Here is a 13865-nt window from a genome sequence, read left to right as displayed (position 1 = left end):
AAGATTCAAATTTCCTTAAAGTGTAATCATTATTGAAATTCACTAGTATGAATTAAATAATGAACAATATTTCTTTAAGGTTTTTAAACTCCCTTCAGGTGTTTTGTTCTACTGGGTAAGCTATTTATATTTGATGAATATTAATTTTCTATACTTCCATAACAAATTACCTCAAACTTAAAACAACACAAATATACAGTTTTGGAGATCAGAAGTATGAAATGGGTCTCATTGGGTGTCGGCAGGGTTGGTTCTTTCTGGAGACTCTAGGGGGAAACGTGTTTACTTGCCCATCCAGCTTCCAGAGCCCATCCTTTGCTCTGGGCCTCTTCTTCCATCTGCAAAGCTAACAAAGGCTACTCAAGTCTTCACATCTAATCACTCTAACACTTTGACATTCTGCATCCCTTTACCACTTGAAGGACCCTTGTGATTACAGTGGGCTCACCAGGAGAATCGTCCTATTTTAAAATCAACTCATTAGCAACCTTACTTCTGTCTGCAACCTTAATTCCTCTTTGCCATGTAACCTATTCACAGGCTCCAGGAATTAAGATGTGGATATCTTTAAGGGGCCATTATTCTGCTTACCACAGATGGCCCTTCTACTGCTGACATATAACTACTAAAGATTTTACTTCTAAAGATTAAGTATTTATGTAATGTCACAAATGGACTAATGTGAACTCTTCAGATATATTTAATGAATATAGGTATATAACGCATATTTAAACTTAGCTGCAAAATTTCCCTTGTGTTTCAAAGGATCTGATAAAACTAGAAAAAAAAAATCAGTACAAATTACAAGTAACATGCAGTTCCAAAGGATATATACTAAACATAGACACAAGTGGTTTTCATCAGGGTTCCACATTTTTTAAACATTTTATTTAACACAATACAAATATTAGATGCTTTTGAGGGTTGGGAGTCATAATGTCATAAATTCTGTAAAAAAGTAAGTTTGAAAGAGGAGAGAAACCACTCCATGTAGTCTGATACATATGTCTTTGTTTTGTATAAGTGCACATACAAATGTCTTCTGATTTGGAAGCAGCTAAGTAAAGTCATAAGCAACCCTTTGATTACTTAGATTTTTCAGAGAGTTGGTGGGGAAGAACTTAAATTCCTTCTACAGTATTTTTTAATAACTTTCAGTGCACTTCAAAGATCCCTTTCCTTCATTTAAAAAAAAAACATGCATTTGAAATTGATAAAGACTGCTAATTTACACCTTGAGTTCGTTAGTGTTGCACTGATTATTTTCTCTTATGCCTCTTTAGACTTTATAATTTTTATAATGTCAAACCTATGCATTACCTGCGGCCTTAAAGGGTTTCTGAACCAACACAGTGTTCATGAAGAGAAATGCTGAAATGCATCTTGTAATTAAAAATAAATACATTATCATTTTTAACACTTTTCATTTGACTTTCAAAAAAGTCCACTTTTAACTTTACAAGTGGCCTTAGGAATTCTTTTTAATCTCTGCTTTAATTATTCTTCATTGTTAAGATTGAGAAACTATAAAGTGCTACCTACCAATAGTCGGGATATTCTTACCCATTCAATGATGAGAAATAGTCCCATGTAGTTGTGGAAGGCACTGATTTGCTGTTTGGCTTTCAGCCTTGGTCACCAAGGATGCTAGACAGCCCCAAGAGGCTAGCATTCCAGCCTTGCAAACTTAAAAGCTGAGAGAAGGTATTTCCACATACAATTATAACATGGTAACAGCTTTAAAGAGGCTCGCCTTACTTGTTCCACATACTCTAATGATATGGGTAGAAGGAATTTAAAGTGATAAAAATGTTAGGCATCTAATTCTGCTTTTTTGAAATAATAAAGTAGAAATCGAACACATAAGCTTCATAATAAAAAGGATGTCTAGTTGTATGTGTAGAGATTCCCCTAAGTACTGAAAACCAAAAAGGAATCTTCCAAGTTTAATGAATCGATTCAAGAACAAAAGCCCTCAACAGTGACATTTCTTTTCAAAAACGACAGGAAAAATCTGGTATTTGTCATTCTTATCCTTATTAGAGAAATTCTTTTTTAAAAAAATCTGTGTGTGCCTAGTGACATTTATTTGTCCAGGGGACTGGAACTGCACTGACAGACTTAAGACACATTTTGGGGCACTGCCTTTTTCCCTAACGTTTAACATAATTTAACACTAGCAAATTAATTCCTATAGGAGGTGCTGTCGATTTACAAATGGCCAGGAAGGATCAGGTTACTAGGTTAGGACTTGTTTATTTATCTGAATGTTATGTGGTAAGTTAGTCATAATTTTATTTAATGTGCCAAAATAGGCAGAGGTTGCTGCATAACGGCAGGTCTGCTTACCTTGCAAAGTGAAATGGAGATCTTATTTTGAATAATACGTTTTCATCTGAAGAAAGCATTTTATCTGAAAGGCTGGGAGAGAGACCTATTTTGCTGTTCGCCCATGACACCGCTTGCTGATAAAGAATCAGATCAGTCCCCGCTGCTGGGAGCACCGCGTCTCCCAGTTTTAATCACCAAACATTTAATATACTTTAGCATCGAAGTTAAAAGATTTCCAAAATCCACCTGAGCCGTTTCATTCTCCTTACGTAATGACCACTGAGCCGAGACGCTGGTGGAAGCCGCTCAGTAAGGCTCCACACCCGGTCCTAAGATCAGGAAGAAAGCTGCCTTTTAGCTTCAGTAGCTGAAGGATATTAAGAAATCTTACTTAGGTTTTCTGAGAAGAAAACCTTAGTAGTTTAATACTTTTTGAAAAGATAAAGATATGCAATAGCTGCAGGACTTGGGAGCGGTTTTTTGTTTGTTTGGGTTTTTAAATTATTATTAAAGGGGAGAAATGCTTTTAAAAAGTTGTAAGGAACAAACAAGACGGACGCAGCTGAGAGCTCTCCTGATGAGATTCCTAAACTCATCACCTTCCGCCTTTCTCCTCCCTTCACGCCATACTTACCACCACCCTCAGAATGTAACTAATAATGAAGCGAGGTGCGGGGTGAAACGCAGAAGTGGCTTATAATGGAAAGACACTCACATTCTGGTCCAAACTGCCCGTGAGCCACTTTCCCCCCTTTCTAGACACAGGAAACCCCTGTCCCTTTGACTCGATGGCCTTCCGGAGGGGTTGGGCAGCAGTGGAGGTCCGGGGTCTCAGAGGCTGACCAAAGCGGGCTTCCTAGGACCTTTCCCCAAACCCAAAGGAAACCGGACAGGCGCTGAGGTAGGTGATGGAGTGAGTCCAGAGCTGGGGTTGCACCTTCCCATCCCCAGAGGCGAGGCTACCCCTGCGTTCTATAGCGCTTTCCTTCTACACCCGCGACTGGGAACCTTCTGAACATACCTCAAACCAAAATGGAAAGGCTGAGACTTAGGGGGCGCATCCCGGTCCTATATGAAGCGCCACCCGCGCGAGGAGTCCGCTGGACTCCCCACCCGCAAAGTGCAAGGGGAAAGGATCGGGTTAGCTCGCAGCTCCGGTTCTCCGCCCCAACCACGCCGGTTGCCCTCCCAGAAGAAATTCCTGGGCCACTCCGCCAGGTTGCGGGCCACAGGAGCTACGCTCTGGAGACCCGCGCACCCGGACCATCTCGCGCCCTCGCCTGCCAGCTTCTGCCTGAGCTCGCTCGGCCTTCCGCGCGTTTCGCGGGCGCAGGTCGTAGGGTGGACTCGCCTTCAGCAGTCAGGAAAGCGAGCGAATTTCTCTCGTCGCTGGGGCTCCACAGGTGAAGAAGGCGCTTTAGGACGCCGGTACTCCTGGGACAAAAAGGAAAATGTCAACTCTCGCCAGCAATCTGCAAGCAGAAAACGGACTAGGAGAGACGTCCTATCACTTTGTATTTCTTTTATATATGAATCGCCCAGAAATAGACGTTTGTAAAACAATGCAAAATCTCTGGTATGAATTTCCAAAGGAAGAGAGTGTAAAGGTCTTGGAAAACCTAAAACCTTGGTTGCTTTCCTTTCCCGGATCCCAGAGAACAGGCCGTAGAAGAATGTATCCCCACTGACATTCTGAAACCTTCCCCTTAACTGGAGTTGCAAACACTGTATATATTTATATCAGTAACATATAGGGTAGGCATGTCTGTATGTATTTACCTCATACATATTTCTATAAACTCATGCGACAGGAAAGGGTGGGGGGTAAATAACACTGAACGGTTAAAATTATGGAGAAGGGATAATAACTGATTACTAATTTGAAAGTAAATAAACAGGTGACTTTTTCAGATCAAATTCCTCCTTGGATCGTTACAATAAATATCTCTGAAGGAAGCTCTCTATTTATGTTGTCATTGATTAATTCTTCACTACCTCATTTGATTTCGATTTAGAACGATTTGATTCTAATTTAATTAGCATGTAATTTGGATGTACATAATTACTGTAATTATGACATTCAGGTAAGGCAGCTTTAGGCTGAAAGGCAATTTCAAATTTTCTACAACCTACTTTGTACTGGGAAATGGACAAGGACTTTGCGCCCTGCTATCCAAGTAGTAATTAGCACATCTTTGAAATAGGCAGTGCGGCAGGGTTTGTATTAAAACAGCAAATACAAACCCAGCCGAGTTATCCGCTGCAAAGGTGAGTGAGAGTTCCCGGAAACGCACGGCGTTTCCCTGGCACGAGATCCGGGAGCCCCGCGCCCCTGCGCCTCCGCGGGCTCTTGCTGCTGTGGTCGATGGCGCCTCCCGCGCGGGACTTGGAGGTGTAGGTTTTCAGATTAAAATACAATAAACGTGTGAGGTAGGGGCGGAGGGAACAAGAAAGGAGGGGAAGAAGCCACTGCACAACGTCTAAAGATGGGAGGTGGGGTACCCAACTAGGAAGAGGAGGGAAAGGGGCGGCGGGGGGAAGGCAATGCAAACAGAGGAGAGAAAATTGGTCAACGCCCCCAACTGTTATCCTATTTTAGATTTGGGTTTCAAAGGGAAAAGTTAGGGGCAAAGGGGGTCAGTTTGGGCGGGCTGGGAATGCAGAGCCTTTGGGAGGGGCTGGGGTGAGGGGTGAGGGGTTTCTGGCAGCTCTCGGGGCCCTGCGCGCCCCTCCCGGCCCCGGCCTGCCCGGCAGCTCCCAACACCCAACGAGGGCCCGTCGCCTGGAGGACGCGGGCGAAGCAGGAGGCTGCTTCTGCCATCCCGGCCCTGGGCTGGCGAAAGCTTCGGGTCCCTCGTTCCCTCCCCTTCAAAGGGGTCTGGGGACATGGGACAGTCTGGTCGCCTGGTTTAACGAGCTTGGTTGAGGCCCGCCCCGGATAGTACACGCGGGCCTCACCGACCCGGAGGCCTCGGATCCGGTGTCGTTGGGCGAAGAATGCAGGGGCTCCGCCCACGGCCGGGTCCCCATCCCGGGGTCCACATCGCCGCCAACAGCGCCCAGCTTGCTCAACTGAGTTGGAAGATCCAGAAGTTGCTTTGAAAGGGTTGTTCACTGTGACAATTACAAGACTAGGGACAAGCAGGGCGTTATTTTGTTTTGTTTGGATTTTCAGTTAGCACGTTTCAGAAACGCCCTCCTTCCCTAGGAGCAGTAACATCAGCCATTAGTTGGGCTCGTCCCCCCGGAATACAAAGGCTCGCGTTTCTTTGCTTGATCCGCTGGGTTGTTGCAGATGGCGGTAAACGCTGGTCTCCCCGCGGTTAATAGCGGTGAGCGGGGCGGACAGCGGCAGCCTTCCCTGCCCGGAGCTCTAGATGGCGCCAGCGAGCCGCACTCGCCAAGCTCCTCTTAAGGGAATCAAGAGCGACTGTCAAACATAAAAGCAAATCAGAGTTTTCAGTTTTTTTAATGTGTTAAGAATGTTATTCCTTAAGAAAATTTGTAGCTAAATTATTCTCACTTAAAATAAACACTTAGTATACCAATTACACAAATGGGCGGGATTTATGTAAGATTTACTTCATCTGCATTTTTGTAGTGGGAGAGAGCCTTGGTGAATACAGATAATAGATGCAAATAAGATTAGAGTTAAAATAAATAAAGTTTCCATCTGAATAAAAAGAAATTCAGTTTTACACGACTTATAACGATTTGACGGAATGTCCAGACACACCGTTCAGGTGCACAATCCAATCTTGTCAAAATAATGTTGTTTTCCCTCTTGAGGAAAGAAAATCTTTCTCTTTTCTTCTCCTTCGTCTTCTCCTTCTTCTTCTCCTCCTTCTCTTTCTCCTTCTCCTCCTTCTTTATTTCTTTTTCCTCGTCAGGTAAGACCCAATTCACTCTAAGGGACAGAAAAAGAAAAAACCTCCGAGGGAGGCTGTAGATTGGAGCTTGGGTAGGCGCAGGGTCGAGGAAAACGGTCTTCCTCTTCTGCGCAGGAAGCTACAGAGCAGGAAACGCTGGAAGAAACCGGCTGAAACGAAATCGCATTTCCCCTCACTCGGGCCTGAGCAGGACTCTAGGGCCTTGTCTGCGCTCCCCACCGCACACCGGCTTCCGGACAGCGACCCTCTTCTGCGCCCCGACCCCTGGCTCCCGCTCCTCCCGGGCCCCAGAGGCAGAGCGGCGAGGCCGTAGGAGGCCAGGGGTGGACTTGAGGAGACGACCCCCGCCCCCCCAGGTAAAAACCTCAGTCCTCTCCTGGTTGGAGGCTCTCTCCTCCCACACACGCCCTCTTTAATTTGCTCCGCCTCAACTGGTCGCCACCCGCTCAGGTCAAGGTTGCCCTGCGCCCCCAGGGGCCCCTAGGGCTGGGGCTTAGTTGGAGGACTGGGGTCTGTTTTCGCTGTTGCCTTCGGCTGGGAGACAGGGCCCCTCTCCCTCCAGGTTCAGGTTCCGCGAGCGCTGGTCTCCCGGCTGGACGCTCCCGCCCCGGCTGCCGCCCGCGGTTCCCGGTAGCCGCGGTGATGGACGTCCGCTGACCCGCGGGGCAGAGGCAGCGCGCAGAGGCCTTGATCACTGGGCTGCGGAGGGAGCCGCGCGGCCAGCGGGACCTGCACCGCCAGGCCCTTTGATCTGCCTTTATTATCCACGAGAAACAAAGCTGCCTGGGACAGACGCCCCGGCGCCTTCATTCCTCAGGAAAGCCCACCACACCCTCACCTTCCGCGCCGCCGGCCCGCACCCCCAAACGCGCCGGGCACCCTCTCGGCCTCCAAGCGCCTCGACCTAAAGGCCCCAGAACAAATGCACCCCTGCCAGCTTCTGCAGAAGACCAGACCTGACCCAGAAGCTGGGGGTGGGGTGGGGGTCCTGGTTAAGAGCTGTTTGAGAGGGGAGAGAAAATAGCCAACGAAAAGAAAAACTCAAGAGCGGGGCAGCCGAGGCTGCGGGGACCACAAGGAGGAAAGGGAGGAAGCCCTAGAATCTCACGCAGCAAACGCCCCTCTAGGGACCTTCGCTCTGTTTTATCGCTACTTTGTTACTTGGCTTTTCAGAGCAGAGTTTCCGAGAAAACATTTTGTTGATTGTTAATGACAATAATTTATATTTTCTTTCCTAAAAATCAAAACCTCCCCAAAATGGACAATAATCAAAAAAATGTTTTTTCCCATTGGGGCTGACTTTGCTTGTATTTCCTATTGTGTGGAGAGCCTTTTAGAATTTTTTTATTCTGTAAATACGTACTTTATTTTCTAAATTAACATTTTTTCGAATTGCGAAATTATCTCATTTACCAATTTTCTTTTCGTCCCTTCCTCTCTTCTCTCTCTCTCTTTTATACTGGGGCTGTTAAGTTGGTGGTCAGAAGACAAAGAGAGTGAAAATAATTTTCATTTCAATAATTGCCTTCTGGTCAATTTAACTGTGCCTTATTTTGAAAGAGACTGTCTAAATGAGATTCCTGTCCCAAATGTGTTCCCAGGCCTGATCCCAGCCTTTAATTATTCCTGAGTTTTTTTTTCTTCAGAATAAGACGCCGCACTGAGTAATCACAAAGAAGTCAGAGAGCATCCTTGAACCTTTTCAGAAGCAGCGCCACTGATATTCAAATAACCTGCGAGGGCCATTTGACGGCGCGGGGACCTAGGCATTTCCAATTCACTATTTGCATAGATCAGCCGTCTTTGAAAAGGAAAGGAGCAGTTGTCTTCCATAACATTAAAAAGCCTAGTTATCAAATCAAGTGCTTAGTTTGGGGGCTTTTAAAACGTTTACATTTTATCTCAGGTTGCCCTTTACCGTTTGACATGCAAATTTGGTGCAGTTAATTTAGACAATTAAAAAGATCTTCAAGGGAGCTTTGTCACGGAGAATATTTGGAGTTTTCCCCGTGGACCAGCTGAGATAAAGTTGGCCAGAACAAATGATGTCTAGGAGATTAATTAGATATTTGATAAGACATGAATCCCTAATAAGGGAATACAAGGCACAGGGGGCTGCTGTGTGCTCTAAGTCAAAATTAATAACATTTAACAAGATTTTCATTTAGGCATGAAATGTCTTTTCCGGGGTATTGACTCTAGCGATTTATTCCCCTGAGTCCCCTCCCAACATAGAGGGTCTTGGGAACTAAAAGACTTCTTTTAAAAAGCTTTTCCCTTTCACAGATTGTTTTTAAATCGCTTTTTAAAAACAAACAAACCCACTGGAGTTTTTTCTGACCCCGGGAGAAGTCACCTCCCCAGTTAAAGCTGCCAAACACCTTTGCTTTTTTTTTAGGTGCTCCATAGTTTTTAAATGTCACCTTTTGAGAGCTCTCCCATTAATACAACTACACATTCTTATAGCCCAATTTACTCTGTTGATATACAAATAAATAATTTTGACTCCTCAAAAACGTATATGTAGTATGGCTTTTATAATTCACATGAACCTTACATCAACTAAAACTAACATTAAGGGAATTTTTTCCCAATCCAAGAAGTCGACCCACATAAAGATTATTGAGGGAGGAACAGGATTTTTAAAAAAGAAAGTGTATTGTTCAGAGTCCTTTAATAATGCCAAAATGAAAATATGTCAAGATTTTCTTCATACAGATAAACGCTTTTAATTTCTTTAGATGACCTTAACTTACGTGTTTGTGAGTGAAATGATAACTCAACATTTTAAATATCTTTTACATATATACTGACTTTCACAAAGTGCATCAGAAAATTAAAGAAAAAAAACTCCCTGAATTTCAGGAATTCACCAAAAAAACTATTCGAATGAACATTTACAAGAAAATAAAAGAGAACACAATCTTTTGAACCCTATTTATACAGATATTATGAAATACAGAGAAATTGTCACTAGACTTCCAGTTGAATTTCTCACCTTAAGCCTTTTTTGATGCTTCCTTTTTTAGGAAAAAAAAAAGTCTCATTGTAAGTAGATATCAAGCAGGACTTGGAGCATTTTATATATAATATAATCCACACAAAGGGTCTGTTTTTATAGGTCCCGTTTGTTTTCAAATGTTCTGACAGTCCTTTGCAGGGTGGTGGCTTGTTTTTGGAGAAAAGGAAAGAGAAGGGCAGTGGAAGGGGTGGGCGATAGAGGAGGGAGCGTTTCTGTATATTGCTCTTTGCTCGAGAAGTTTGTGCAAGTGGTGTGTGTGCGTGTGTGTGTGTGCGCGCGTGTGTACGCGCGTGTGTACGCGCGCGCTTACGCACGCGCGAGGATGCGTACTTATGGTTGTAGGTCTCCTGTGTGTGTTTATGTCTCTGTGTGTAGTTTTTAAAGTGGTGTTTCTGTCGGAGGATGATTCGCTTTTGTTCCTGGACCACGCGTTCGATTCTTGTGTAGGCTCGGACAGCAGAGGGGAGCTCCTAGTGTGGCTGGCGAGGAGCGGCCGGGGAACCGGGTGCGGCTCCACCTCACGCCGGCCCAAAGGCGTCACTGGAGCCCCTGCCAGTCCGTCCCCAGCTCGCTCGCCCTCCCAACCTCTAGCTAGCTCTCGGTGTCTCTACTCGTTCGCTCGCTCGAGCCTCTCGCCAGGCCTCTAAGAGTCGTTGGGGCCAGATGCGGCTTCCTTGCCTCCCGCCGAGGCCGCAGCCGCCGCTGCGGCCGCCGCCGCCGCCGCCGCTGCCGCCGCCCGGGCCGCACTGACGCCGGAGTCGTGCAGGATGAGGTCGGGGGACTCAGAGCGGGGCGTCTCCAGGTTGCTGGCGTCTGTGTCACTGTCGCTGCCCTTTTTGCCCCCGCCGCCCCCGTTATGCGTCTTAATGTGTTTGCTCAGGTGGTCGCTGCGCATGAAGCGCTTGTTGCACACCGGACAGGCAAAGCGCTTCTCGCCGGTGTGAGTCCGCAGGTGCCGCTGCAGCTCGTCCGAGCGCGTGAAGCGCTTGCCGCAGAAGAGCCAGTTGCACACGAAGGGCCGCTCGCCCGTGTGCCAGCGCAGGTGCGCCTTCAGGTGCGACGTCTTGCCGTACACCTTGCCGCAGCCCGGGATGTGACAGCTGTGCAGGCCCTTGCGCCGCAGGCTCGCCCCGGCCGGGCCCAGCCGCTCCGCCTCCTGGCAGTTGGGGCAGTCGCAGGTGGCGCGGCCCGAGTAGCGGCGGGCAGACCGCGCCGAGCTCCCCCCGGCGGCGGCGGCCGCGGCGCCCGAGATCATGGCGCTAGCGGCGGCAGCCGCCACAGCGGCGCTGGAGTCCGAGTAGGAGGGCAGCACCGGCTTGAAGCCGTCCTGGGCCAGCAGGTGCTGGCTTGTGGAGAGCAAGTGCGAGGCGGCGGCGGCCGAGGAGCCGAGGCCAGTAGAGCTGAAGGCCGAGTGCGTGAGCGAGCTGAAGTCGGGATTGTAGGTACCGAGCTGCGAGTGCAGCGAGGCCTGGGGGGCGCCCGAGTGCAGCGAGCTCTGGAGCCCCCCAGCGGGGTTCTGCACCTCCAGCCACGATCCCGGGCTACTGTGCACGTCCCACCATGACGACGCCGCGCCGTTGGTCACCTCGCCCGCTGCCAGCGTCGAGTGGAAGCCTGACTTGTACCACGACTCGTACGGGTGCGCCATACCCACGCGCGGGTACAGGCCGTCGGCCGCCGTGGTGTGCACTTTGGAGATGAAGGCCGACTGGCCTCCTGCCTCCTGCGGGGACACCCCGGCCGCCGCCGCCGCGGCTGCCGCCGAGTTGGAGAAGAGGCCGCCGTAGTCGCTGCTAAACGCCGACGACGTAGGGGACGTGGAGGCCAGGCAGAAGGCGCTGTTGGCTGCGCCCGAACCTCCCGCCAGGCCGCCGGAGCCGCGGCCTCCCGTGGCCACTGCGAAGCCCGAGAGGCTGGAGCCGAGGTTGCAGCTGGACGAGGAGCGCTTCCAGGGGTGGAAGCCGCCCTTGGCGAAGGCGCTCGACTCCGGCAGCGTCGTCAGTGGGCTCGTGTTGCCGATCTTGTTGCAGGTCGCCGCCAGCATGGCCAACGGGGTCGTTCCGAAGCGCGGCTCTTCCTAGAGTGGGTGGAGGGGAGGGAGCAAGGAGGAGGAGGGCAGGAAGAAGTGGGAGGAAGACACAAAGTGCACCCGTGAGCAGCCTCGTCCCCTGCGGCGGGTCCCGGGGGGGAGGGGTGTCGTGGCTTCCCGGTTCGCGCCTCCTCCCCGCGCTCTCGCTGAGGATGCGCCGCGCCGCGCCCCGCGCGGAGCAGAGGCGATCACAAGGGCGAGGAGCCCAGCGCTGGAAAGTTGTTCTTTGGTGGGGCTACAAATCAAAGACATCCCGGTTCTCCTCGCCTCGGAAGCTGCAACCCCTGCCCAGAACCGGACTCAGGTTGCTCCCCTTCCGCTCTCCGTAAGCCCGCTCCTCTCTCAGAAGCCCCCAAATCGCCCTTCCGGGTGAAGCACGGAGGTAAACACATAGACTGCAAACACCGGGTGAAAGCGGAGGCGGCCGAAGCAGTGGCCCAGGGGCGGGGGAAACTTGGGCACTCCTTCCAAGGGTGGCTACGATTTGACTCCTCTTTTTTAATAGAAAATGTTTTTAATGTTTACACACCGAAAAGAAAACCCGATGAGGAAAACAAGAATCCGAAGGGAAGCGACTCAGCGATAGATTTCTGTCACAGGCGAACTGGGGAGCCGCAGAAGTGTAAATGTTTGTTAACGTGACTACATGAACTGCAAACCGATTAAGGCTGTTTTCTGGAAACACCACTGTCGCGTAATTGCAACAATCCCCGAAGCAAGGGGGGATGGGATATAAATCACGAGGGGAAGAAAAGAAACCTCTAGGTTTTCTTTAAAACCAAATTAAAAAGGACTTGCTTAACAAATCATTTCTTACAAAGGCACCTCCTAGTTTCCAATAACTTGGAATCAGTCCCGGAAATGTGGAAAGTGCTAAAAGAAGCTGACGCTGCCATCCGGCAGCAACAGTTTCTCCGGAGCCGCGGACCCAGAGAAGCCATAACGAAAAATTACTCCAGTTAGAAGAAGCAATGTGTTGCCGCGCTTCGACTTACCCCGAGTATAGACGTGGCCATAGCAGGTCCCTGGGCTGCGCGGCGGGGCCGGGAGCGGGGCTGAGCCTGGCGGCTGCTCGGGAGAACTGCTCGGGTCCCGCGCGGTTCCCGCGTCCCCGCGCTCGCACCGAGCGGACTCCGGGCTCCCGCCGGCTAAACTCAGCCTAAGTGCGAGGAGCACCCGCTTTGAAGTGCCGCTGGCTGCGCCTCTCGCCCAATGAGGGCGCAGGCGGAGCAGAAGGGAGCTGCCCCGCAGCCAATCAGACGCGCCGACGGGCCCGAGCCCGGGCTCCCGGCGCGTGCCAGTCAAGGCGGCTAGCTAGGTGGGGGGGTCGACCGAAGAGATTATAGTGCAATTAAAAATTTACACACACGCACCAAGCCAGGTTTAAATACCATTGAGACCGAGCCACAAGCCCCCCGAACCACCCCACCCCAGTAAGTTAGGACTGACATCCTACCTACTCCCCACTTGTGGGAAAGGAGGCGAGAAGGGAGGGGGCGCCGAGGCGGAGGCCGCAGGAGCAAGGCCCAAGTGGAGACGGAAATGTCAACGCTAACTTTGTCCGCGCTCTTGCCTGTGGAGCACATCAGCTGGAATCCATCATTCTTGCTGGCGATTTTATCATTGTCGTTTGTCTTCTATCCAGTTCCTTATTCCCACTGGATTCGGTTTTACTCACTCTGAGTCACAGTAAGGAGAGGGCGCGAAGGGAGAGCTCCTCCAAGGGTAGAGAGAGAGAGGCCTTTCGGTCCTGGTCTACACCCACAGACGTGATGGGAGGGCCTGGAGTCTGCTGCACCCCGCCATTTCCCCCCAGCGGTCTAAGTGACTTCCTAATTGTCGCTCTGGCCTCTGACCCGGGGGGTAATACAAGTGCCACTCACACCAGAAGCTTGTGGTGGTAATTGAGGGCACTCTTTGTACCGTTTCGCCAGCGCCTAGTACCAGGTTAACCCAGTTGTCAAATATAACTAAACAGTGGGACGTGCTGATTATCTGCCTGGGTTTCGCTGCGGACTGGCATGGGGGTGGGAGGCATCAGCCCTTACAACAAGCTGCACGAAGCTGCTTATTTTCACATTGTAATAACTTTGGAAACAGAGACCCGCGCGAGCCGCGTCCGCCCCCACCACCACCCCCGCTGAAGCTACAGCTTGCTCCGCTGTTTGTTTAACCCGGTGAAGATTTACATGTTACGTTTTAGCCTGGAGTCGAATTTTCTTGCCCCAGTTTCAACCCACTCCCACTCCATACCGCCTGGGCCTAGACACTCCTCTGCTGAGCAAGGGCGCCCTAGTGAGAGGTGATCTTCCCCCAGCGCTTTGCTTTCGTGGACGTGCTACTTAAGGAGCCTCTCTCAGGGACCTGCACCCGCGAGTGCGGGGAACAAGGACACATGGGCGCCGCGCGCTCCACATTTTGCAAGCTGGAAGCATCCTGAAGTCCTCTCCGGATCTGGTCGGTGTGAAAGGTTGTGTCCTCAGACAGACAACTGCGCGTCCTGGAGTCCCTCTGTTTTTCTTCTTTCTGGGTC

The 13865-nt window shown here is 49.9% G+C and overlaps 1 protein-coding gene across 1 annotated transcript; it reads right to left on the bottom strand.

Moving 5' to 3' along the window:
• Positions 1-8878: 8878 nt before the first annotated feature.
• Positions 8879-12493, bottom strand: SP9 (Sp9 transcription factor). Its single transcript, XM_019727465.2, has 2 exons — positions 12328-12493; positions 8879-11320 (listed from the first exon to the last, which is right to left on the bottom strand). The coding sequence occupies exons 1-2, from the start codon at positions 12346-12348 to the stop codon at positions 9887-9889; spliced, it is 1455 nt and encodes a 484-aa protein (XP_019583024.2). The 5' UTR covers positions 12349-12493; the 3' UTR covers positions 8879-9886.
• Positions 12494-13865: the final 1372 nt, after the last annotated feature.

Source organism: Rhinolophus sinicus, linkage group LG01, assembly GCF_036562045.2.
Source record: "Rhinolophus sinicus isolate RSC01 linkage group LG01, ASM3656204v1, whole genome shotgun sequence".
NCBI lineage: Eukaryota > Metazoa > Chordata > Mammalia > Chiroptera > Rhinolophidae > Rhinolophus > Rhinolophus sinicus.
Note: the sequence above shows the minus strand (reverse complement) of the source record. Positions and strands in the feature narration are given on the sequence as shown.

Excerpts from the sequence above, each read along its gene's own strand:
- SP9 (XM_019727465.2), bottom strand. The coding sequence starts at position 12,348 with ATGGCCACGTCTATACTCGGG. Across the intron at positions 11,321-12,327 it reads TGGCCACGTCTATACTCGGG|GAAGAGCCGCGCTTCGGAAC; the intron begins GTAAGTCGAAGC and ends CACCCACTCTAG.